This window comes from Oncorhynchus masou, chromosome 18, assembly GCF_036934945.1.
Source record: "Oncorhynchus masou masou isolate Uvic2021 chromosome 18, UVic_Omas_1.1, whole genome shotgun sequence".
NCBI lineage: Eukaryota > Metazoa > Chordata > Actinopteri > Salmoniformes > Salmonidae > Oncorhynchus > Oncorhynchus masou.
This window is the reverse complement of record NC_088229.1, coordinates 65,281,037-65,307,165: the sequence shown is the minus strand read 5'-3', so window position 1 is coordinate 65,307,165 and position 26,129 is coordinate 65,281,037. Positions and strand designations below refer to the sequence as shown.

Below are 26,129 nucleotides of genomic sequence, written 5' to 3'. Positions count from 1 at the left end.
TGAGACGCAGTGCCTTAGACCCCTGCGCTACTCGAGAGCCCGTGTGGCTGGTTATCACCATGATTTTTGAACTGTGGATTGTCAATTGTTTCGTTCAGGTTTGGGCATGTATCTGAGGCTGTGACCATCCAGGTGGGTCATGCCGAGACCCTCCTGCCCCTGTTGGCCCTCATGGGCTTCTTCAGAGATGAGACGGCCCTGACTGCTGACAACTTTGATGTGCAAAATGGCCGCACGTTCCGTACCAGCCGCATTGTGCCTTATGCAGCCAACCTGCTCTTTGTGCTATATGACTGCAGCGAAGGACTCCGGCTACAGTTCCTCCTCAACGAGACACCTCAGAACTTCCCCGACATAATGCACCAGGCTCCACTCTACGATACGGTCAGAGAGACCTACAGAGAGCTGCTGCACGGCTGCAATTTTGAAAAAGAGTGCGAGCTGCCTCGACCCAAATCCTGAGTTGTGAGCTTGGGGCATGTGAACGTAAAGGGCTCTCTCTACAGGGGTTGGAGGATTTCAAATGTCTGTGTCATGCAAGAGAGGGGTTTTGGCCAAAGCAGTTCCTTTATTAATGGTCTAGCTTTTTTGAAGTAATTCAAGTCAGAGGTTTTACAGATATACAGGTTTCACAGATAGCGTTTACAGGTACACTTTTTTTTTAGGTGTTACTTTTTTCCCTTTCCCTTTTATTTAACAAGGCATGTCAGTTAAGAACAAATTCTTATTTTCAGTGACTGTCTAGGAACTGCCTTGTTCAGGGGCAGAACGACAGATTTTTACCTTGTCAGCTCGGGGATTCGATCTTCCAACCTTTCAGTTACTAGTCCAATGCTCTAACCACTAGGCTACCTGACTTTAGCATATGAGTTATGATTGCTTTCTTTTCCAGGGTCAGAATCCAAGGTCTTCATTGAGCACTCCTTTTAGAGGTGTGGGAGCTTTATATTTATGTAATTTCAGGATTTTGTATTGATTTATATTATAACATATATATATTTTTTTTAATGCATACTGCCTAGGTTTGCAGTATGCATTTTCCAAAAGCAGAAAGAAACACCTTGTAAAATTGTATGTGCCACTGGATACAGTGAGCTATTCAAGTATTAGGACATTGACATTTTTGTTGTTTTGTCTCTGTTCTCCAGCACTTTGGATTTTAACTCATACAATGATTGAGGTTAAATTGCAGACTGTTAGCTTTAATTTGACAGTATTTTCATCCATATCAGGTGAAGTGTTTAGAAATTACAGTACTTTTTTGGGGGGGGCTCTACACCATTTTGGATTTGAAGTGATTCAATGACTGAGGTTTGTGTGGACTGTCAGATTTTAATTAGGGTATTTTCATCCATATCAGGTGAACCATTTTAGAAATAGTTCATAAACACTTCTACAAATGCTAACCTCCCCTGTTTATTGTAATGGTGAGGTTAGCATGTCTTGGGTATGATATTTGTGCTTCTGTCTCACTCATTGTTTTTCAAGATTCATTCAGGACTATCCATTGTCATGGTAGCATCCACATTCATGTGGAAGTGTTTACAAACATATTCTATTCTTATTTACAATAAGTGTCTCCAAATTCAAACAATACAACATTTACCATTCATTTCTATTGGGCACAAAATAATCTGAAACACAACCAAACAGAAAATGCATTCAACAGGTTTGTAGAGTCACAAGCTTGATGTAATCATTGCACAAGCAATTTGCCACACTTGCAATAACATCTGCTAACCATGTTTATGTGACCAATAACATTTGATTTGATCATTGCATGCTTGGAATATGAGACCAAATACTAAACCTTTGACTACTTTAATACGCATAAGTGCTAATACTTTTGGTCTCCTAAAATGGGGGGGACTAAGTTTAAATAATAAAAATAAAAGTGCTGTAATTTCTAAATGGTTCACCAGATATGGATGAAAAAATACCCTGAAAATTAAAAACTTTAACCTCATAGTCATTGTATCAAAACATGTCACTAACCAGGTTTCCATCCAACCTTTTTATGCAAGTAAAGTACATATCGGATAAAACATGTAATGACAGGCCTGATGGAAACAGCATGTTTAGGTAAACTTAACAAATGTCGACCAAACAAAATACCCTAGACAAGGTGGGATAGTTTTTGTGCCGGTAAAAATTATTTATACGAGAAAAGTCGGTGGAAACCCTTTTATGCGCAAATATTGATATAATAACCATATCGAAGTTAACTTGGGAGTCACGCGACGACGTTGTGTGGTCCTCCCACTAAGACTCCGGTAAAGCATGCAGTTTATTAGGCTACAGATGAATACATTATGGACTTCACTGGGTGACAAATATAAGGAGGTGAGCTTGATGCGCCTTTCCAATAAATATTGAGGGTCTTATTCTGGTGACATAGTCTATTCTCTACTGTTGTTTGACAAATACAAAAATGATCTATTTTGTTAATAATAGTACTCTCAACATGTGTGCTATAGTGCGTTCAGCCAACACCGTGAAGCACGTGCCAATACTGGGTACACTCGCATTGTTTTGGTAAGAACCACCAGTAGAGTTGAAAATGCGACTGTAACCCATTTAACGTATTTTTATTTATTTGGTACGTGGCAATTTAACGCAACATGTATTTTATGTGCACTACGTCATCACGCACAGCCATTTATCTGTAACTAGTCAATTTTATAAACACATCTGGAGGGAAAAGGCGTTTATTTGTTTTTATGTGGATTTTAGAATATTCTCAAACTGTCGTCAATTGGATGGAAACCTTGCTACTGTCCCAATACTGTTGAAGCTCACTGTATATGCATTGGGTTGGGTTTCCTTGCTGAAAATGACCCTTTGCAATGTTGTTGTTTTTTTTGCTCTATAATATGAGTATTTGTGTGGGCTGATTTTATATTTATACTCATTTTTTGAAACATTTATTCCAAAATTTGCCTTTTTGTTTCAAACATTATTGGGACTGCTTTGTGAACAATACGTTTTTAAATTAGGGGTTACTTTACCGGAGTTATTTTACTTGATTCTTTTCTACATTGTCATATGATTTGCGTTGAAATATTTAAGATTAAAGTAAATGCCTTGAGTTTTTCTTTTGTTTTCTTTTGACATGTTTTATTCTGCATCAAATACAAATTTAGCAACCAATTTCAAAATCAGTAAATTGTCTACTAACGTTCAAATGTTCCATGACAAACAGTGATTATTTGTATATTAAAATAAATCATAAATCTTCAAATACCATTAATGCTTTCTCCGATTTCATGGTTTTGCAGTTCTTTAGCTCAACCCAGTGTAATGTCGTGGCTCTGACGTTCTGTGAAATTGAGTGGGTACGAAAAAGGCAGGGCTATGAATATGCTACGTGTCGGATTAGACATCTTCATTGGACGTCTCCCGTCAGATTTATTTCCGATAAATCACACAAACTCGTTTTTTTAGAAGGGAATATAGCTTAATCATTACCAACATATACATTATTAGTTCACCAAACTAAAACGTTTCAGAAGAAGCGGCGATGTCTGGGATTAAAAAACAAAGAACGGTAGGCTATGTCATTATGTTTGACTTTTGATATGTTACGTTACTTATTTCATTCGGATCTGTGCTTGTTGGGTGGGGGGCAGACAGTGTATCAAATTGGATAACTTTTTCTATCTAAACATGTAGGCTTCGTATGTTGAGCACCGAAAGAGATACATTGGAGCAGAGTCGAAAGTTATTCTATAGCTAGCATTATTTCTAAACTGAAAGTTCTTTAGGAATGTTCTATGTTAAACACAATTACCTTCCATCCCCTTTTCACCAGCTGTGTATAGAAAAATATAGCATAGAATCATTCTTACCTGGTTTTAGTTAGTGGTCTACACAAGAAAGTGATCCAGTCAATTTCAGCCACAAATCAGCGTTGGGGGTTCAGTAGACCTGTGGATTGACTGACTACTTCTCGGGAAATCACTGCAATGCAAAACTGATTCTTGGCTAATAAATTCCTTTTCGAGTTATAACAATAGGTAGATTATACGGCCACATTATATAATATTCCACCGATGTTATATACAGTATTTGCATTTATAGCCTACAGATATTGTATAATAACATGTTTATTGTATAGAATGTATTGTGAGTCGTACTATATGATAGTGTATGATGTGCTTCCCTATTTCAAATAGCTGAGATGTTATTAAGGCTTGTGACATATTTAGTGATGGTATCTAGGCTATACATTTGGATCTGTCTTATGGCCTCTCTAAACAGTGAACCAAGTTGTTCCAGATGGACTGGTTTTAATTAAGTTTATCCATGTCCCTAACAACAAGGGCTCATTGAGGAGTTATGTCTGCTGGAGCGAGGCTACAGTAACAGTGAGCCACTATGAGAGTCACTAATGAATGAAGCTCAGATATCACGTGTCTGGGCAGGCCTGGGAGAGGCACAGCCTGGCCTTTGAGGGGTTCCAGCTAGCGAGCATTGGGCCTGACTGCCACACTGCAGGACTGTATGAATGAATAGGCCTGTTTGTTTCCCCCTGTCCCTCTGCAGCCCCCACCAACCTGGTCCACCTACACACCACACAGTATGGGAAGCCACAAAGATGCAATTAGGCAGGCTGGACAAGGACTTATTAGAAGAGGCTAGAGTGACATGAGTATACCTTGTTGTATCTAGATAATCTGTACAATTAAAGCTTCCCTGGGTTAGGGTTTATATCTTTCTAATGTCTGTATGTGCCTGATCAGTAGTCAAATCCCTTTTACCCAGGGCTCTTCAATGTCAGTCCTGGAGGGCTAAAACACTTCTGGTTTTCATCCTCTCCTTCTAATCAGGGATTGGTTCAGACCCAGAACACCAGGTGAGTGCAATTAACTACCAGGTAGAAACCAAAACCAGAAGTGTTTAGACTCTCCAGGAACGGAATTGAACAGCCCTGCGGTTTTACTTCTAACGATGACCCGATGAGCTGTAAACTGAGAGGAATGGCTTTCAGACAGATTGTTCTGCTTGGCATTCAAATAAATGGGCAAGTATACATGTCTTGCAGAGGACTTAAGGCACTCATTATCAAGCCATCACTACAAATTACAGCACAGTTCAGTGTTTCTCAGCTGACTAAAATACTGTGTTCAGTTTACAAACACCTAAGGCAGCATTTCTTTGTCCTGTGCTAATAGCTCAATCAGGAATGTGCAGATGTGCAATGGTGCAGTCTCTCTGTGGTTTCAGGACCTTCAGAGGGCCACTAATGTCGTGTACCAGGCTCACCATGTGAGCCGGTCCAAACGAGGCCAAGTGGTGGGCACCAGAGAGGGCTTCAGAGGTTGTACGGTCTGGCTCACTGGTAAGCAAATTCCCTCTCTCTTTATCTCTCCAATACTAGACCAGAGTTTCACATAAGCCAGGTTGGATAATGGATGTATTGTAAACTGTCACTGTGTACTAAAGGTTTGTCAGGTGCCGGAAAGACGACCGTCGGCTTTGCCCTGGAGGAGTATTTGGTGTTCCATGGTATTCCCTGCTACTCCCTGGATGGGGATAACATCAGACAGGGGCTGAACAGGAACCTTGGCTTCACCTCTGTGGACAGGGAGGAGAACATCAGGCGCATCGCTGAGGTGGCCAAGCTGTTTGCAGACGCAGGGTTGGTCTGCATCACCAGCTTCATTTCTCCATTCACTAAGGTGAGTGAGTGACAGTTAAAAAGACACTGTTCAAATTCTACTTGATATGAAATAATCAATTAGAAAATTGTCAAAGGAGCATCACTGTCATCCATTGTGATTGATCCGAGCTCTTGCCTGTATAGCTGCAATACTGTGTCTGATTGCATTCACTTCCGTTGGTATTTGGTTTTGAGGACCTCTTTTTGTTATGGAAGTAAAATCAAGATGGCAAACATGTTGATTTTTGCTACCCCAGTCTCTTTCTCCTGTGCATAGGACCGGCAAGAAGCCAAAAAGATCCATGTACAATCTGGGCTGCCGTTCTTTGAGGTATTCGTTGACGCTCCCCTGGAGGTGTGTGAGAGCAGGGATGTCAAAGGCCTCTACAAGAAGGCCCGTGCTGGAGAGATTAAAGGTACTGATCAGACTGACTCTGCCCTCCAGCGTTCCAGTTCTCTGTTCCAGTACATTACACACAGCTACATGTACAAGTATATATCACATGGCTTCAAAGTCTACTACTTAACATGCTGTTGAACAAGCAAAAAGAGTGGGGTTATATAATGTACAGCCAAAGCACTCAAATCAAATCAAATGTATTTATATAGCCCTTTGTACATCAGCTGATATCTCAAAGTGCTGTACAGAAACCCAGCCTAAAACCCCAAACAGCAAGCAATGCAGGTGTAGAAGCACGGTGGTTAGGGAAAACTCCCTAGAAAGGCCAAAACCTAGGAAGAAACCTAGAGAGGAACCAGGCTATGTGGGGTGGCCAGTCCTCTTCTGGCTGTGCCGGGTGGAGATTATAACAGAACATGGCCAAGATGTTCAAATGTTCATAAATGACCAGCATGGTCCAATAATAATAAGGCAGAACAGGGCTCAGGTCCTCTGAGAGAGAGAAAGAGAAAGAGAGAATTAGAGAGAGCACACTTAAATTCACACAGGACACCGAATAGGACAGGAGAAGTACTCCAGATATAACAAACTGACCCTAGCTCCCTGACACATAAACTACAACAGCATAAATACTGGAGGCTGAGACAGGAGGGATCAGGAGACACTGTGGCCCCATCCGAGGACACCCCGGACAGGGCCAAACAGGAAGGATATAACCCCACCCACTTTGCCAAAGCACAGCCCCCACACCACTAGAGGGATGTGTATTGCAGAGTGGCACTATATTGACTCCGCACTAAAGTAGTGTAAATCATTGACAAAGTCCTTAACAGGTATCCTGACCCCCTCCCCTTAGGCTTTACGGGCATTGATTCGCCTTTTGAGAAGCCTGAGTCACCTGATCTTGTGCTGAAGACTGGAGAGATCTCAGCGACTGAGTGCATCCAGCAGGTGGTCGAGCTGCTTAAGGAACAGGTGAGTCTATCTATGGTCCCTGAGACCTCGCTGGGCCTCGCCTGAGGAAAATGTTCTAGTCATTGGAAATTAACTTGTTAATCTGCTATCACATTGATCCTTTTGTTTTGTAGAATATTGTGCCCATTGGTGTGACAGAGGAAGTGACTGAGCTCTTTGTGCCAGAGAACAAGCTGGACTTGGCACTGAGCGACGCCAAGACACTGCCTACCGTCAGCATCACCAAGGTAACAAATCATTCTTATATGCACATTTTGGAGTTTGACACACACAATCTGACCCTTTATGTTGAGTGGTAACACCTGATGGGACCACACCCTACTAACGTTTTGTTCTGTATTTCCTGTAGCTGGACCTCCAGTGGGTGCAGGTGCTGGCGGAGGGCTGGGCCAGCCCCCTCAAGGGCTTCATGAGGGAGAGGGAGTTCCTGCAAGTTCTGCACTTTGACACTCTTCTGGATGGTAATACTGGTATTTTATAACTTCATAGACGACACAGTTTAATGTAGCATATGCTCATATCAATTGAATGGATTGATCTTAATAGGGCCCATGTTTGTCTGTAATATCATGTGCTATTGAAATGTTATGCACATGTAACAACACCTACTTCACATGAAGTCAATAGTGCTCACAATGAGCCAACAGAGGTCTGTTGACTTTTCTGTCAGTGACATAGAATGACATGTGGTTGTCAGGTGGAAACATCAACCTCTCTGTGCCGATCGTCCTGCCCGTTTCCAAAGAGAGCAAAGAGAAGCTGGACGGCTGCGCAGCGTTCGCCCTTGAGTTCAAAGGTTGCAGAGTGGCAATTCTCCGCAACCCTGAGTTTTATGAACATCGGAAGGAAGAGCGTTGTGCCAGGCAGTGGGGAACCACATGTCCTCAGCATCCTTACATCAAGGTTAGAATTGTCTTTTAGAACTGTCCCTGTTAATATCATGAACTTGCTTGTCAACAGAACATACTTCAATGAGAAATCAGAAATGTAAAAAAAAAAAAATTAAAATTATAATCTCACAGATGGTTATGGAGGGTGGTGATTGGCTGGTTGGTGGAGATTTGGAGGTGCTAGAGCAAATCAAATGGAACGATGGTCTGGACCAATACCGCTTCACTCCAAGAGAACTGAAGCAAAAGTTCAAGGAAATGAAAGCAGGTGAATAGCTTATTATATTCTGTTTAATTCGCACTTCCTGTCTGCTGTCTCTCTTAGTGCTGCATTGTGTATGCTAATGTCTACTTAAAGCAAATGCTGAAAAAACACAGTGATGATGAAGAAGACTTAAGGAACCTCCTTTTTTGCGTTCCCCCAGACGCCGTCTTTGCCTTCCAGCTTCGCAACCCGGTCCACAACGGCCACGCCCTCCTGATGCAAGACACGAAGCGGCGGCTGCTGGAGCGAGGCTACAAGAACCCTGTCCTGCTGCTCCACCCGCTGGGAGGCTGGACCAAAGACGATGACGTGCCTCTGGACTGGCGTATAAAACAGCATGCTGCCGTACTGGAGGAGGGGGTACTGGACCCAGCCAGCACCATCGTGGCCATATTCCCCTCTCCCATGATGTATGCTGGACCCACTGAGGTAGGGCTATGGTTTCCCCCTGGTCTCTACATCTTAGATAGTTCAAACAGTGTAAGTAAAATCTAACTGGATACAAGTGGCGGTTTTATAATGTGAATCTTTTTTTTGTTTCTTTTTTTTGTGGGACTCAACGTTGTGCTTTGCTCACTTGAACAGGAAGGTGGTCTGGCGGTCCTTCAAGTTTTATCCTGGAACTTTATCATCAATGTCTGGCATTCTCTGGATTTATGGTGCTTTCAAGACAACTGGGAACTCAGAAAAAACAAGGTTGAATAATAACGTCAGTGATCTTCAGGTCGTAGCTCTAGAAAAAGGCTAGAGTTCCCAACTTGAAATTCCGAGTTGGATGATCGTTCAAAACTTATTTTCCCAGTCAGAGCTCATTGTTTCCCCCCCAGAGTTCCCAGTTGTCTTGAACTCACTGAAGTCTGAGATTTCCCAGTTCCGAGTTCCAGTTGTTTTGAACGCGGCAGAATTCATGCTGGCTTGACAGTATGGCCAATGTATTCAAACTTTTCTGTTTATCCTTTAAAGCTTGGAAAAGAGTCTCTTAAACGCAGACTAGGACCACACACCCTCTCCGCTGAATAGCAGGCAGGGGAAGCAACATAGTGATTGCTTTGCAACGCTTGCAGTTGTCCACGGATTCTTTCCAAACCACTCATGGATAAATTTGCAATTTCCAACTTGTTGTGTAATGTTTATGTCCAATGAGCACCTATATGTTTTATTTCTCTTCATATGACAAGGATTGAAAAGGATTTGTCAACGTGATTCATGATGATGAGTTGTTGTCTAGTTTGCTGGCTAAGCTATGGTCGATGTCACGTGATTTGACGTAATTTTATCTGTGATCAATGACCTTGAGCCTTCTTGGATGGGCACTTCTAATGTAAATCTATGGCAGCACCCAAGGGAGCTTGAACTTTCTATCTCTCCCCAAAGATTTTGCGACAACATAGTGTCCCAATGAATAACAGAACACTGAGCCAATCACTACTCACCTAGAGAAGATGACCAACCCCTGAGCTCTGCAAGGTCTCTGACTTCCTCCCTACAGGCTGTCTCATTGTTGTCAGTGATCAGGCTTACTACCTTTGTGTCGTTGGCAAACGTAATTATGGTGTTGGAGTTGTCCTTGACTTGTCGTCCGGAACAGCTGATGCTCTCATACATGCTTCAGTGTTTCTTGCCTCAAAACGCACGTAGAAGTAATTTAGCTCGTCTGGTAGGCTCGTGTCACTGGGCAGCTCGCGACTGGCTTCCCTTTGTTGTCCCAAATAGTTTGCAAGCCCCGCCACATCCGACGAACGTCGGAGCCGGTTTAGTAGGATTCAAGCTTAGTCCTGTGTTGACACTTAGTCCTGTTTGATGGTTTGTCAGGGGGCATAGTGGCATTTTTATTTTTATTTAATTTTATCACCTTTTTCTCCCCAATTTCGTGATTACGATCTTGTCTCAACGCTGCATCCCACCAACGGGCTCGGGAGAGGCAAAGGTCTAGTCATACATCCTCCGAAACATGACACGCCAAGCCGTGCTTCTTAACATCCGCTCAATTCACGCGGAAGCCAGCTGCACCAATGTGATGGAGGAAACACCATTCAACTGACAACCGAATTCGGCCTGCAGGCGCCTGGCCCACTAGAGCGTGATGAGCCAAGTAAACCCCCCTGATGTGGTCAACTCCTCAATGCCATCGGATGCGTCCCAGGAACATATTCCAGTCTGTGCTAGCAAAACAGTCCTGTAGCTTAGCATCTGACCACTTCCGTATTGAGCGATTCACTGGTACTTCCTGCTTTAGTTTTTGCTTGTAAGCAGGAATCAGGAGGATAGAATTATGGTCAGATTTGCCAAATGGAGGGCGAGGGAGAGCTTTGTACGCATCTCTGTGTGTGGAGTAAAGGTGGTCGAGACATTTTTTTTCCTCTGGTTGCACATGTAAAATGCTGGTAGAAATTAGGTAAAACGGATTTAAGTTTCCCTGCATTATTCTTCAGCGAGTAGGAGCACCGCCTCTGGATGAGCATTTTCTAGTTTGCTTATGGCTGTATACAACTCATTGAGTGCAATCTTAGTGCCAGTATCGGTTTGTGGTGGTAAATAGATGGCTACGAAAAATATAGATAACTCTTGGTAAATAGTGTGGTCTACAGCTAATCACGAGATACTCTAACCCAGGCGAGCAAAACCTTGAGACTTCCTTAATATTAGATTTTGCACACCAGATGTTATTGGCGAATAGACACAGACGCCACCCCTTGTCTTACCAGAGGCAGCTGTTCTGTCTCGCTGATGTACGAAAAACCAACTGTATATTATCCATGTCATCGTTCAGCCACGACACTGTGTTGGTTTATAAACTCAATCATATATTTTTTTACATTGTTTGCAAACTGATATGTGACACGTATTAATGCCAAAATAACATACAAAAAAGGCACAAAAAATATATATATTTACAGTACCCGTCAAAAGTTTGAATACCTATTCATTTAAGGGTTTTTCTTTATTTGGACTATTTTCTATATTGTAGAATAATAGTGAAGACATTAAAACTATTAAATAATACATATGGAATCATGTAGTAACCAAAAAAGTGCTAAACAAATCTAAAATATATTTTAGATTCTTCAAAGTATTCACCCTTTGCCTTTGACAGCTTTGCACACTCTTTGCATTCTCTCAACCAGCTTCACTTGGAATGCTTTTCCAACAGTCTTGAAAGAGTTCCCACATATGCTGAGCGCTTTTCCTTCACTCTGCGGTCCAACTCATCCCAAACCATCTCAATTGGGTTGAGGTCAGGTGATTATGGAGGCCAGGTCATCTTACGCAGCACTCCATCACTCTTCTTCTTGATCAAATAGCACTTACACAGACTGGAGGTGTGTTGGGTCATTGTCCTGTTGAAAAACAAATGATAGTCCATGATAGTCCATGATCTCGCCATCACGGTTGACAACTCCATTGTTTCCTCCTCCCAGAGCGCCAAGAACCTTGGCGTGATCCTGGACAACACCCTGTCCTTCTCAACTAACATCAAGGCGGTGGCCCGTTCCTGTAGGTTCATGCTCTACAACATCCGCAGAGTACGCCCCTGCCTCACACAGGAAGCGGCGCAGGTCCTAATCCAGGCACTTGTCATCTCCCGTCTGGATTACTGCAACTCGCTGTTGGCTGGGCTCCCTGCCTGTGCCATTAAACCCCTACAACTCATCCAGAACGCCGCAGCCCGTCTGGTGTTCAACCTTCCCAAGTTCTCTCACGTCACCCCGCTCCTCCGCTCTCTCCACTGGCTTCCAGTTGAAGCTCGCATCCGCTACAAGACCATGGTGCTTGCCTACGGAGCTGTGAGGGGAACGGCACCGCAGTACCTCCAGGCTCTGATCAGGCCCTACACCCAAACAAGGGCACTGCGTTCATCCACCTCTGGCCTGCTCGCCTCCCTACCACTGAGGAAGTACAGTTCCCGCTCAGCCCAGTCAAAACTGTTCGCTGCTCTGGCCCCCAATGGTGGAACAAACTCCCTCACGACGCCAGGACAGCGGAGTCAATCACCACCTTCCGGAGACACCTGAAACCCCACCTCTTCAAGGAATACCTAGGATAGGATAAAGCAATCCTTCTCACCCCCCCTTAAATGATTTAGATGCACTATTGTAAAGTGGCTGTTCCACTGATGTCAGAAGGTGAATTCACCAATATGTAAGTCGCTCTGGATAAGAGCGTCTGCTAAATGACTTAAATGTAAAATGTAAATGTAAAATGTATAGTCCCACTAAGCGTAAACCAGATGGGATGGCGTATCACTGCAGAATGCTGTGGTAGCCATGCTGGTTAAATGTGCCTTGAATTCTAAATCAATGTGTAAATGTTACTTGAACTCTGTGAAGCATTTATTTTTGGGCTGCAATTTCTGAGGCTGGTAACTATAATGAGCTTATCCTCTGCAGCAGAGGTAACTCTGGGTCTTCCTTTCCTGTGGCGGTCCTCATGAGAGCCAGTGTCATCATAGGGCATGATGGTTTTTGCAACTGCACTTGAAGAAACTGTCAATGTTTTTTATTTATTTTTTTAATATTTTTTTTATGTTCCCCATTGACTGACCGTAATGATGGACTGTCGTTTTTCTATGCTTATTTGAGCTGTTCTTGCCATAATATGGACTTGGTCTTTTACCAACCTTCTGTATACCACCCATACCTTGTCACAACACAACTGATTTGCGCAGACACATTAATAAGGAAAGAAATTCCACAAATGTAACTTTTAACAAGGCACACCTCTTATTTGAAACACATTCCAGGTGACTCATGAAGCTGGTTGAGAGAATTCCAAGAGTGTGCAAAGCTGGCAAGACAAAGGGTGGCTACTTTGAAGAATCTCAAATAAAAAATATATTTTGATTTGTTAAACACTTTTTTTGGTTACTACACGATTACTTATGTATTTTTTCATAGTTTTGATGTCTTCACTATTCTACAATGTAGAAAATTGTAAAAAATAAAGTCTTGAATGAGTAGGTGTGTCCAAACTTTTGACTGGTACTGTATATTACTGTATATTATTATTATTATATATTCCCCCAACTGCCCTGAATGACAGGTTGCCACTGCTGGACACTAATCTCTGTATAAAATGTATTTCTAAGCGTTGTTTTATTCAGTAGAATCAGGTCATATCTGTAGTCACTAGACAGGTGTTTCTTTCCACCCGTTAGGTACAGTGGCACTGCCGAGCACGAATGATAGCTGGTGCCAACTTCTACATCGTTGGTCGTGACCCTGCGGGCATGCCTCACCCCGAGACCAAGCAGAGCCTGTATGAGCCCACCCACGGGGCCAAGGTCCTCACCATGGCCCCTGGTCTCCCCTCTGTAGAGATCATCCCCTTCAGAGTGGCTGCCTACAACAAGACTAAAAGATCTATGGACTTCTATGATAAGGAGAGGTACATTGACAGCTATTATTTTGGCCCATTATTGCTCTCGTTGTAAGCAATAACTAGGGCTCAGGAAAACCTTTCCTACAATGTCATAAAGTAACAGAGATTGAATCAAGCTGCCTCACTTTGTCTTACCTTCCTTTCCAGACACCAGGAATTTGAGTTCATATCTGGGACCAAGATGAGGAGGATGGCACGCAGTGGAGAGAACCCTCCAGATGGTTTCATGGCCAATAAGGCCTGGAAGGTCCTCACAGAGTACTACAGTTCCCTGCAGAAGGACGAATGAACACGCACACCTTGTTTCAAACAGACAGATCACTTTTAAGCTTCTCTATTTTATTTTAAATCAAGTACTGTAGACATCTAGGCATTAATGAAATACATGCCTGAGCCTTTTCTTTTTTTTTACTAAACTGGAAATTATCTAGTTTGTTGTGGGTCAAAAGAAATCTGTAAGCAGTGTAAAAAAAAAGATGAAGTCAGAGTTGTGAAGAAATCAATATGAATGTTTTAACAGATCACTTTTGTTACCTATGTCTTTACTGCATCTGTACTTCCAAGCTAGTAACTTAAAATGTATGTTTTAGAAGCTGTGAGAAGACTAATTCTGTAGTTGAGTGACCAAGAGTGTGATATGAGTGGAAGGGGTTTTAACTATCCCTGTGTAATGAATGAAACTATATTTATCAAGTGATGCCATGGTACCTAATTTCTAAATGTTCTTATACTGCATCTAGCCTTTTTATATCATTACTTTTCAGGAAGTTTCAAGCAAATAAATGATTACAAACAATATTGGTGTAATTTATTTTAGCAGACACCAGAATTCAGGGTAAAACTAATTCTAAAAATTAGTCAATATAAAAAGCAAAGCAAGCATTTTACCTAAACCAAAGTTCAATAATTAAAATTACAATTTCCAAAAAAAACAAAATGTCCATAGAAAACTTGTCATTCAAGTCAACTGAATTGGCAATCACACATGTGGTAGATACGGGAAGTTTGTCATGTAGAAATATTCAACCAACCATTTAAGCATCCTGGTCATCACAAGGGATAAACAAACTATAAAGACATGACGATCACCACAAGCAGTTATTAGATTCTACTGTAAATTAACACTGGGCTGAAGACCAGGGCATAAAAGCACAATGCAGGTTTCCTGATATATTGAAGTTTGAAAAAGGCCATGTCTCTGCATCTGATACCATGCTCTCTTCACAACATCCAGCGATAATTCACTTTCAAATAGGCGTTGAATTGTTCTGAAATATTTTATCATGCATGATAACTTCTGATCTAATTCATAATTCTGAGAACCACTCAATTGTACAACTAGCTCAGAGTTGAACGATGCCAACTATAAGTGGCAAATTTTATTACCGATATTACACTAGTTCGATAAACTGCTTTCCTAGATAAAAAAAAAACATACAGTACCAAAAGAAGCAACGTGATGTTCAGATAAAAGCCCAAGGCTAAGTCAATATTGCTTTGTGTCATAAGTAATCGGGAGGCAATTATGTCCTATCAAACCTGAAAGGATCCATGGCTGTGCCCATACTTTGCAGTCTCAGAGCCAGTTTCAGTGAGACCTTGGTTGGCCAGATACATAAGACACTAATGCCAACACAAGTATCACGTAACGCCTAACTTCCACATAACAAATAGAATTTTGACAGAAATATTTCATGTCAATGCATTGAACTAAATGTTCTTAAAATAACAAGTGAGCTAAGACATTACAAAGTGATGTTATGATAGACCACCAGTAAGTACTCTACATACATAGAAAATAATAAGGAAAGCATATCCAGGCGCTTAATAGTTCTCCTTTGCATGTCAAGACTCAATCCAGAGTAGAATGAATCAGAACCGTCTGTCCGTCTGCCGACTTCGACTTCCTCATCTTCTGCCTGGCAGTCTGCATGTCGTCCTGATTGATGGACCGGATTTGATCCTGGATCCTGGAGACAAAGACAAGGTCAGTATCTTGCTGGTAACTACAGAAGGCGCTCTTAATAGTGTGAAAATCACTAATGCTCATATAAAAAGCCAATGTAAAGACATTGGTATTGAGAGATCAAGTTAGGTCTCAAGAAGTACGTGTTTATACGGGCAGAATTGGGCTGCCTGTGTAAACGCAGTCAGAGGGGTATGGTACCTTTCATCGGCATGGGTGTTATGGACAAAATCCCGCACGCATAACAGAGCAGCATCCCGACACATCTCTCGGAGATCACTTCCTGAGAATCCATCAGTCTCCTTCGCCATGTCAACAAAGTCAACAGCGGGATCCACCTTGGAAATGCATGGGGAAGTTTAGTGGAAACACAGACAAATGTGTAATTGTGTAATTGAATTACAATGTAAAACTTACATTTTCATTTTTCAATATGAGTTTCAAGATTTCTTCCCTCTGCATGCAATTCTGCAAGACAATAATAGTTTTTAGCAGGAATGTAATACATTTCAGGTAATCTCATATAGTACTGCATTAATAACCATAGTTAGGGCTGGCTCAATTACCAAATAACCGTGCTACTGACAGTTATGGATGAAGACCGTCATGAAAAGTAAATAACCGTCATAATATCTATATTTTTTGGGGAGGCCAGGGCGAACAGCTGCCCAAAGACAGGACGGCTGGCATTCGTACGGTTGAGTCCGTATCTGCGATAACATGGACTCTAAACAACATGATGAAACTGTGTTGCCCCTTGCTGAAACAAGCAAGGTGTTGTAGCAAACAATGAATAGAATGGGCTTGGCACCTTTAACCATGGCAATCGAACTGGTAAACTCACGGGTAGGGCTGTTGTGGTGACTGTATTACCACCACATATATTATTTAGTTTATGTAAAAACAAGATTAAATCAAGAATACTCTGCCGGGTGACAATATTAGCCTTATATATTATCACTATTCCCAGCAATAGAAACAATGCCTTTTTTGTGACCATTTCAAATCATAGTCACACACCTCATGTAGCCTAGCCCATAGGCCTATACGTTTTAAATCAAATCAAATTTTATTTGTCACATACACATGGTTAGCAGATGTTAATGCGAGTGTAGCGAAATGCTTGGGCTTCTCGTTCCGACAATGCAGTAATAACCAACAAGTAATCTAACTAACAATTCCAAAACTAATTTCTTATACACAGTGTAAGGGGATAAAGAATATGTACATAAAGATATTAATGAGTGATGGTGCAGAGCAGCATAGGCAAGATACAGTAGATGGTATCGAGTACAGTATATACATATGAGATGAGTATGTAAACAAAGTGGCATAGTTAAAGTGGCAAGTGATACATGTATTACATAAAGATGCAGTAGATGATATAGAGGACAGTATATACGTATACATATGAGATGAATAATGTAGGGTATGTGAACATTATATTAGGTAGCATTGTTTAAAGTGGCTAGTGATATATTTTCCCATCAATTCCCATTACTAAAGTGGCTGGAGTTGAGTCAGTGTGTTGGCAGCAGCCACTCAATGTTAGTGGTGGCTGTTTAACAGCCTGATGGCCTTGAGATAGAAGCTGTTTTTCAGTCTCTCGGTCCCAGCTTTGATGCACCTGTACTGACCTCGCCTTCTGGATGATAGCAGGGTGAACAGGCAGTGGTTTGGGTGGTTGTTGTCCTTGATGATCTTTATGGCCTTCCTGTAACATCGGGTGGTGTAGGTGTCCTGGAGGGCAGGTAGTTTGCCCCCTGTGATGCGTTGTGCAGACCTCACTACCCTCTGGAGAGCCTTACGGTTGTGGGCAGAGCAGTTGCCGTACCAGGCGGTGATACAGCCCACCAGAATGCTCTCGATTGTGCATCTGTAGAAGTTTGTGAGTGCTTTTGGTGACAAGCCAAATTTCTTAAGCCTCCTGAGGTTGAAGAGGCGCTGCTGCGCCTTCTTCACGATGCTGTGTGGGTGGACCAATTCAATTTGTCTGTGATGTGTATGCCGAGGAACTTAAAACTTACTACCCTCTCCACTACTGTTCCATCGATGTGGATAGGGGGGTGTTCCCTCTGCTGTTTCCTGAAGTCCACAATCATCTCCTTAGTTTTGTTGACGTTGAGTGTGAGGTTATTTTCCTGACACCACACTCCGAGGGCCCTCACCTCCTCCCTGTAGGCCGTCTCGTCGTTGTTGGTAATCAAGCCTACCACTGTTGTGTCGTCCGCATACTTGATGATTGAGTTGGAGGCGTGCGTGGCCACGCAGTCGTGGGTGAACAGGGAGTACAGGAGAGGGCTCAGAACGCACCCTTGTGGGGCCCCAGTGTTGAGGATCAGCGGGGTGGAGATGTTGTTGCCCACCCTCACCACCTGGGGGCGGCCCGTCAGGAAGTCCAGTACCCAGTTGCACAAGGCGGGGTCGAGACCCAGGGTCCCAGGGTGTTAAATGCCGAGCTGTAGTCGATGAACAGCATTCTCACATAGGTATTCCTCTTGTCCAGATGGGTTAGGGCAGTGTGCAGTGTGGTTGAGATTGCATCGTCTGTGGACCTATTTGGGCGGTAAGCAAATTGGAGTGGGTCTAGGGTGTCAGGTAGGGTGGAGGTGATATGGTCCTTGACTAGTCTCTCAAAGCACTTCATGATGACGGAAGTGAGTGCTACAGGGCACTCACTTCCTTTACAGGTTTGTATCACAACTAAAGGAGCCAAATAACTTCTAAAATTAAGCACATTACTCGGCTTAACAAGGGGTGTAGAGCCAAACTGGCATACATCTTTGTAACACTGCAAAAATCTGAAACATTTTTCCCAAAAATTATGCAGAAAAACTAATCCATGCTTTTGTCACTACTGCAATGCTCTACTTTCTAGCTACCCGGAGAAAGCACTAAATAAACTTCAGTTAGTGCTAAACACGGCTGCTAGAATCTTGACTAGAACCAAAAGATGTGATCATATTACTCCAGTGCTTGCCTCTAGCTTCCTGTTAAGGCAAGGGCTGATTTCAAGGTTTTACTCCTACCCATCTCTCCGATTTGGTCATGTCCCTAAAATGTCTAAGCAAACAGCTGGAGGCAGGGCTTTCTTCTATAGAGCTCCATTTTTATGGAATGGTCTGCCTATCCATGTGAGAGACGCAGACTCGGTCTCAACCTTTAAGTCTTTATTGAAGACTCATCAATCATAGAACCTACTGAAGAGATGAATCTTCAATAAAGACTTAAAGGTTGAGACCGAGTCTGCGTCTCTCCCTGGCCGGTCCCCTTCTATCCACTGGGATTCTCTGCCTCTGACCCTTTTACAGGGGCTGAGTCACTGTCTTTCTGATGCTCTTCCATGCCATCCCTAAGAGCGGTGCATCACTTGAGTGGTTGAGTCACTGACGTGATCTTCCAGTCCGGTTTGCACACCCATAGGTTTGTGCCATGGGAGAGATCTTTGTGAGCTATACTGAGCCTTGTCTCAGGGTAGTAAGTCGGTGGTTTATAGATATCCCTCTAGTGGTGTGGGGCTGTTTGCCCTGTATCGGGGCAGCAGGGTAGCCTCGTGGTTAGAGTAGTAACCGGAAGGTTGCGAGTTCAAACCCCCGAGCTGACAAGGTACAAATCTGTACAAATCTGTCGTTCTGCCCCTGAACAGGCAGTTAACCCACTGTTCCCAGGCCGTCATTGAAAATAAGAATTTGTTCTTAACTGACTTGCCTGGTTAAATAAAGACAAAATTTAAAAATTTTAAAAATCGTCGGACGGGGCCACAGTGTCTTCCGACCCCTTGTCTCAGCCTCCAGTATCTATGCTGCAATAGTTTGTGTGTCGGGGGGCTAGGGTCAGTCTGTTAAATCTGGTGTAATTATCCTGTCTTATCCGGTATCCTGTGTGAATTTAAGTATGCTCCCTCTAATTCTCTCTCCCCCATCCTGGAGGACCTGAGCCCATGCCTCAGGACTACCTGGCCTCCTTGCTGTCCCCAGTCCACCTGGTCGTGCTGCTGCTCCAGTTTCAACTATTCTGCCTGCGGCTATGGAATCCTGACCTATTCACCGGACGTAAAAATACCATTAAAAAAAATAAAAATCACCTTAATTATAGAACCATTACATGCATAATCGCATCTGCGGTCACTTTTGATAATGGTGTTTTCCACTAATGGAACATTCGTGCTTCGAGCCTACTGCAGTGTGCACATTACTGCGCTTATGTGAAGAAGTTGTTTATCAACATTAAGCTAAACTTTCTGATCTGTTGAATCAGCCACATTGCGTAAAAACATTTTTTTTTATCCTAGTGGTTGTATTAATTTGGGATCTATTGCATCCCACAACTGTCCCAGACTATGTTCGGAGTTTTTATTTCTCGTACAGAATAGGTCGACTTCTGTACTATGGGGGATAGTAGATTAACATAGGTTAGTGTTTTTGCTGTTCGTTAGGCCTACATCTTGTTGGTTGCGTCCCCGATGTGTCGGTCTTCACTTGTAGCCTGTGAGAAAGACCCAATCACGTGATGGAGCGCACAGCACTCAGGGAGAAGGGCACAAAGGCATGATTTTTTTTCGAGTGCATTACGGCCACACAAAGGGGATGCCGCCGTGAAATTCTAGGCATTATCAAGTGCTTGTCAAATTGTGAATGAGTGACTGATGTAGTGTTCACAGCCTGCACAAAAAAACAAAGCAGAGCTCATGCCTTTCAAGCAACTTTTTACAAATCATTAGTCATTAGAGCCTTACAATGTATTAAAAATCAAAACATATTGCCCACCGTTTGTAGATCAACTAAAGTTACATGAATAACTAAATTAAACATATAGGAATACCCATTTCTTTGAGAACCGCTCAACTCAGAATAGCGCACTCCCTCAAAACGTTTGGAGAAAATATCCTTAACATTTTATTTAGCTTGTTCAATTGTATTCTTCATACTATAAAATAATGCCACAGAATTCTAAGCAAATCGTCTGCTAAATGAACTAGTGTAGCCCAGAGCCATAGCCGATCTGGACCTAACAAGACAAGAGTATGCCATTTTGTTCTTCTGAAATAGACTACATTTTCTTCATATCATATCTTTCGACTTGTCTAAAATAAATAATGGATTTATTTTGAAGGTGTAGGCTGTATTACATGGATTTATTAGACTTTTTAAAAAGGAAACTGTTCCAAAAGGTCTGCATCAGTGGCTTGTAGGCTCTGTGTGGAAGCCAGGAGATTCTAAATGTGTTTGTTAATTAACAGTCAATCACCGTGAGACAGACAGTTAATTTCTTGACCATCACCAACTAACGAAATTTCGTGACCACCACAGCCCTACTCATGAGTACACTCGCAATGGCTGCATAGTATTGCGACGCAATAATTCCCATGGTAATATAGAATGTTCATTTCAATGATTTTAACTGATGTGGCTCATGCAATGTAGTGTATTTTTTGTCATGCCAAGTGAATCAACAAATTACAGCACATATTGATGGGTACACTTCCTACTTTGCTCCTATGAGTACACTCGCAATGGCCGCCAGTCCACCTACTACGCCATTATTGACTTGAATGGCGACATCTGTTCTATTCATTCTATTTCTATGGTAGCACATGCAGCCAAGACCAGATTTTGCTATTTGAACGGTTATTACGGAGACAGTGGTCGTTTGTCTGGCCAATTACAATCATCCAAAATTCCAGGACCGTCACAGCTCTGTTCATAGTACTGTGTATATACTGATAAACATGTACAGTTTGTGAATAGACTCACAGGCTGATTTATGTGAAATCTTGTGGGCATTCTCCTCAGAATGGCGGAGTCGAGATCCTGTGGACGGTTAGTGGCCCCCATAATGATGACCTACATGAGGAAAAGGTGAGAGGCAGTTGAGAGAGACTCAACCAGACAGGAGTCACATGATGATCAATGTATTTAATTACCAACACAACAAAGGCTGCAAAACCAAAACGTCTGTATACGCTATCCCTGATGCAGTGAAAATAATAAAAACAAATACAAAATGAAGTAAGCTTTACGCGACATTTTCGGAGTGCGGACCTGTCGCACCTTTTTGCTTATCCTTCATAATGGACCCACCTGGCAGTTGTAGTCCGTCTCAAGCCCATCCCACAAGCTCATGAACTGAGCCTTCATCATAGCTGTGGCCTCGTGGTCAGAGCTGGAACGGCTTCTCAGGAAAGAGTCTGTAACAGAACATTACGACAGGAGCCGGGGATGATGACAACATAACTGGCTTAGCTGAAGTACCCAAACAAGATTTAAAGTACTGTATAGCATCTGTGAAAGATAATGGTAAAATAAGCATTTACCAATCTCATCTATGAAGATGATTGAAGGCTGGAGCTTAATGGCTAGAGAGAAGACGGCAGAAGCCAGTTTCTGGGACTCTCCATACCACTTGTCTGTGAGGGTGGAAGGCTGCAGGTTGATGAAGCGGAAACCAGCAACTTTGGCAGTTGCTTTGGCGATCAGCGTCTTCCCACAGCCAGGTGGTCCATACAGCAGCACACCTGTTATCATAATGAAAGGGGTAAGAGGAGTGGCTAAAGACTGAAGGCGGTCCTGTTGAACCTTTATATGCATTGTGTCTATCTGTATGAAAACAAGAGACTCACCTTTTGGTGGCTGAAGCAGTCTGGATCCCTTGAACAGGTGTCTCTTCTGGATGGGAAGTATGACAGTGTCTTTCAGCTCAGTGATGACTTCATCTAGGCCAGCAATATCACTCCATGTGATCTGTAGAGAGAGCATCACATCAGTTAGTTATGGGGAACAGACATACAGGTGACTGCCAAAATAAAAGGAAACACTTGAGTAAATGAGGGATGAAGTATATTGAAAGCAGGTGCTTCCACATGCAGTGCATTTGGAAAGTATTCAGACCCTTTTACTTTTTCCTTGACAATGTGGCTGATTCAACAGATCAGAAAGTTTAGCTTAATGTGCACACTGCAGTAAGCTAGAAGCGCTGTAATGTGCACACTGCAGTAGGCTAGAAGCGCGAATGTTCCATTAGTGGAAAACACCATTATCAAAAGTGACCGCAGATGCGATTATGCATGTAATGGTTCTATAATAAAGGTGCATTTTTAAGGTGATTTTTACTTTTTCCACATTTTGTTACGTTACAGCCTTATTCTAAAATGGATTACATTTTTTTTTTATCAATCTACACACAAATGAAAGCGAATTTATAAAAAATTATTATTCAAACATTTTGCTATGAGACTTGAAATTGAGCTCAGGCGGCATCCTGTTTCCATTGATCATCTTTGATATGTTCCTACAACTTGATTGGAGTCCATCTGTGGTACATTTAACTGATTGAACAGGATTTGGAAAGGCACACACCTGTCGATATCAGGTCTCACAGTTTATGTCAGAGCAAAAACCAAGCCATGAGGTCAAAGAGTTGTCCGTAGAGCTCCGAGACAGGATTGCGTTGAGGCACAGATCTGGGGAAGGGTACCAAAACATTTCTGCAGCATTGAAGGTCCCCAAGGCCTCCATCATTCTTAAATGGAAGTTTGGAACCACTAAGACTCTTCCTAGAGCTGGATGCCCGGCCGAACTGAGCAATCGGGGAAGGGCCTTGGTGACCAAGAACCCAATGGGCACTGACAGAGCTCCAGAGTTCCTCTGTGGAGATGTGAGAACCTTCCAGAAGGACAACCATCTGTGCAGCACTACACCAATCTGGCCTTTATGGTAGAGTGACCAGACGGAAGCCACTCCTCTGTAAAAGGCACATGACAGCCCGCTTGGAGTTTGCCAAAAGGAACCTAAAGACTCTCAGACCATGAGAAACAAGATTCTCTGGTCTGATGGTACCAAGATTAAACTCTTTGGCCTGAATGCCAAGCGTCATGTCTGGAGGAAACCTGGCACCATCCCCACAGTGGTGGCAGCATCATGCTGTGGGGATGTTTTTCCAGCGTCAGGGACTGGGAGACTAGTAAGAATCGAGGGAAAGATGAGTGGAGCAAAGTACAGAGATCCTTGATGAAAACTTGCTCCAGAGCGCTCAGGACCTCAGACTGGGGCGAAGGTTCCCCTTCCAACAGGACAACAAACCTAAGCACACAGCCAAGACAATGCAGGAGTGGCTTCGGGACAAGTCTCAATGGCCTTGAGTGGCCCAGACTTGAACATCTCTGGAGATACCTGAAATGTAGCTGTGCAGCGACACTCCCCATCCAACATGACAGAGCTTGAGAGCATCTGCAGAGAAGAATTGGAGAAACTCCCCAAATAAAGGTGTGCCAATCTTGTAGCGTCATACCCAAGAAGACTCAAGGCTGTAATCGCTGCTTCAATACATTTGCTGAAATTTCTAAAAACCCAGTTTTGCTTTGTCATTATGGGGTAGTGTGTAGATTGGGGGGGGGGTGTACCATTTTTTTATACAGCTGTAATATAACAATGTGGGAAAGGGGTCAAGTATAAAAATGCCCAGTTGTCCATTATTCTGGCTACCATGGCTAGAAGAGATCTCAGTGACTTTGAAAGAGGGGTCTCAAAGGCACACAGGGGTTTAAAGGGTGTGTGTGCGTCAGTCACAATCCTCAAACCAATTAAAACACTTAAGGGAGATTGTGGAGCAGCGCCTCAGACAATGTTTTCCACCACCATTAACAAAACACCAACAAAAAAGTAATTTCATATGGAAGAATGGTGTCGTATCCCTCCAATAGCGTTCCAGACACTTGTAGAATCTATTCCAAGGCACATTGAAGCTGTTCCAACAACCTTAAGACACTTTATGTAGTGCTTCCTTCATTATTTGTTTCTGTTGGAATGTTGTTACCCAGCAAGACACCTAAAATTGTAACTCAAACAGAAGGGGGAACTAACAGAGTTACTGACAACCAAAACGAAACAGGTGGGGTTCTAGGAATGGTTCTGAAAGACACTTGTCATGTTGTCCACTGAAAGTTGACTAACAACAACAACTGGGACCTAAGACACCCACCATGAGCGGCCACTAAATTTGCCCAAGAGGCAAACAAAATTAAACCCACCCCAAACTTAGACAGGAATCAAACCTGAAGGTGGAGCAAAACCACCAGGGAAGAACAGATAAAGGATAGTTTATTAGAAATCATAGCGGGAGCGCCAACTAAAGGTGTTAACCCTCCACATCTCTCAAGGTAACTGGAGCACCCGCTCTCAAATATCCCCTGTACCAGCACAGATGAAACACCTTCTGACTAACGAGAAGCCAAGCCAGCACAGGTTCAACACATACAGACTAACGAGGTGACACCAATCGATGCACCCAACGTGCTAATGTCCAACCTCAAAATATAAATGGAAAAACCAACGCTTGTAACAGTTGGGTTCAAGCAATGGTGTATTGAAGCAGCTCTCTTACCTGCATGGTCAACGGGTCCACCAGATGTGCTGCAATGCTCATCTCATACTCTGAGAGCTTGACATTCTGCACACCGATCTGCTTCATGAGTTTCTCTGCCTGAAAAAAACCACCTGTCAATAGCCATCTACCTAGCTTTGTACATTCCAATACAGTCCCAACAAACATGATAGATATCCACAGAAAACGCTCAGAAGCAAACAGGTCAAACTTGGCTACTGTATATTGAAAACTTCACCTGTTTCTGTGCTTCCATTTTCTGTTTCCTTGTGGGATCAATGGCATCAACCATCCACTTTATGGTGAAGTAAGTGACTGCACCAAATATGGTCAGTCGGAAGAGTAAACCAAGGACTTCATTCCGGCCCAAGGGCTGGGAAATACTTTCAGTTGGAATCTCCTTCAACACCATCTTCTTAGATGACTGGGGGATGGAAAACAAAATGACAGTCTCCAAACTTCATCACATTTGAAAGTGAACAACATAGCTTAGCTGCTATACAAGTGCTGTACTCTTTATCCAACAAGAACAATGTGTGAATTCCACTTAAATTCAGAAAACCCTAATTGAAAATAGGCTTAGACAGTAGCTGACAAATTACATAAATTCTTAAAAATGTACACTCAATCCTGTTTAGCTTGGTAAGATCACATGTTCATGTCCATCCTATAAATATTGTTAGCGGTTAGCTAACATGATGACACATGGCTGTCACAACACTGGCAAGCTAACAATGCCGGCTAAAAATCTCTGTACTGTTGCGTCCTGTTGACACTACAGCATTTGACAGTTGTTAACTAGCTAGTAATATATGACCGACATACCTGATGATGGAATTGGTGTTATTTTAAGTCTATATCTAAAAATGTTTGACAATAATCGAAACTGTCAAAAGACTAGCTAGATAGTAGTTTCACTTTGCGTGTTACAAAACCGAAACCTTAATTTTGATAGCTTTGACCTCCAGTTAGCATGCAGCCTCGTGCCTGAATTACAGTCGTTACTTTGTAGAAAAAAAATCCCACGAACAGGACACCTTGTGAAATGTGTTGTATTGACCCATGTATTTGTAATTAGAACTTTTAAATTACTTCCAAAAACAAATTAACCATCACAGTTTGCTGGACTGGTCGTGACACTCACCTAGCGCTTCCACTCTTGCTCTTGTCCCTTTCAGCGTGAAGCTCGGCGCAATTTGCTTGACAGATGCCCC

At 42.6% G+C, this 26,129-nt stretch overlaps 3 protein-coding genes across 7 annotated transcripts in view; 2 read left to right on the top strand and 1 right to left on the bottom strand.

The window, feature by feature from the left end:
- The window catches only part of minpp1b (multiple inositol-polyphosphate phosphatase 1b), a 7,391-nt gene extending 4,145 nt beyond the window's left edge, over positions 1-3,246 (top strand). For all 3 annotated transcript variants that reach the window (XM_064924260.1, XM_064924258.1, XM_064924257.1), the window contains exon 5: positions 99-3,246. In XM_064924260.1, the coding sequence (XP_064780332.1) occupies positions 99-462 (364 nt within the window). In that variant the 3' untranslated portion in view covers positions 463-3,246. The remainder of the gene's footprint in view (positions 1-98) is intronic.
- papss2b (3'-phosphoadenosine 5'-phosphosulfate synthase 2b) lies at positions 2,259-14,367 on the top strand. 2 transcript variants are annotated; one of them, XM_064924255.1, is made up of 12 exons: positions 2,259-2,343; positions 5,227-5,341; positions 5,446-5,681; positions 5,940-6,078; positions 6,919-7,037; positions 7,151-7,264; positions 7,387-7,498; positions 7,735-7,940; positions 8,060-8,195; positions 8,353-8,621; positions 13,348-13,577; positions 13,719-14,367. In XM_064924255.1, the coding sequence occupies exons 1-12, from the start codon at positions 2,281-2,283 to the stop codon at positions 13,858-13,860; spliced, it is 1,881 nt and encodes a 626-aa protein (XP_064780327.1). In that variant the 5' UTR covers positions 2,259-2,280; the 3' UTR covers positions 13,861-14,367. The 2 variants fall into 2 exon arrangements, with proteins under 2 accessions (XP_064780327.1, XP_064780328.1); XM_064924256.1 differs by lacking the exon at positions 2,259-2,343 and adding an exon at positions 3,343-3,547.
- atad1b (ATPase family AAA domain containing 1b) lies at positions 14,365-26,129 on the bottom strand. 2 transcript variants are annotated; one of them, XM_064924265.1, is made up of 10 exons: positions 26,060-26,129; positions 25,154-25,339; positions 24,916-25,014; positions 22,157-22,277; positions 21,851-22,051; positions 21,618-21,724; positions 21,291-21,380; positions 15,955-16,005; positions 15,739-15,875; positions 14,365-15,541 (listed from the first exon to the last, which is right to left on the bottom strand). In XM_064924265.1, the coding sequence occupies exons 2-10, from the start codon at positions 25,325-25,327 to the stop codon at positions 15,424-15,426; spliced, it is 1,098 nt and encodes a 365-aa protein (XP_064780337.1). In that variant the 5' UTR covers positions 25,328-25,339; positions 26,060-26,129; the 3' UTR covers positions 14,365-15,423. The 2 variants fall into 2 exon arrangements, with proteins under 2 accessions (XP_064780337.1, XP_064780338.1); XM_064924266.1 differs by lacking the exon at positions 26,060-26,129 and adding an exon at positions 25,741-25,835.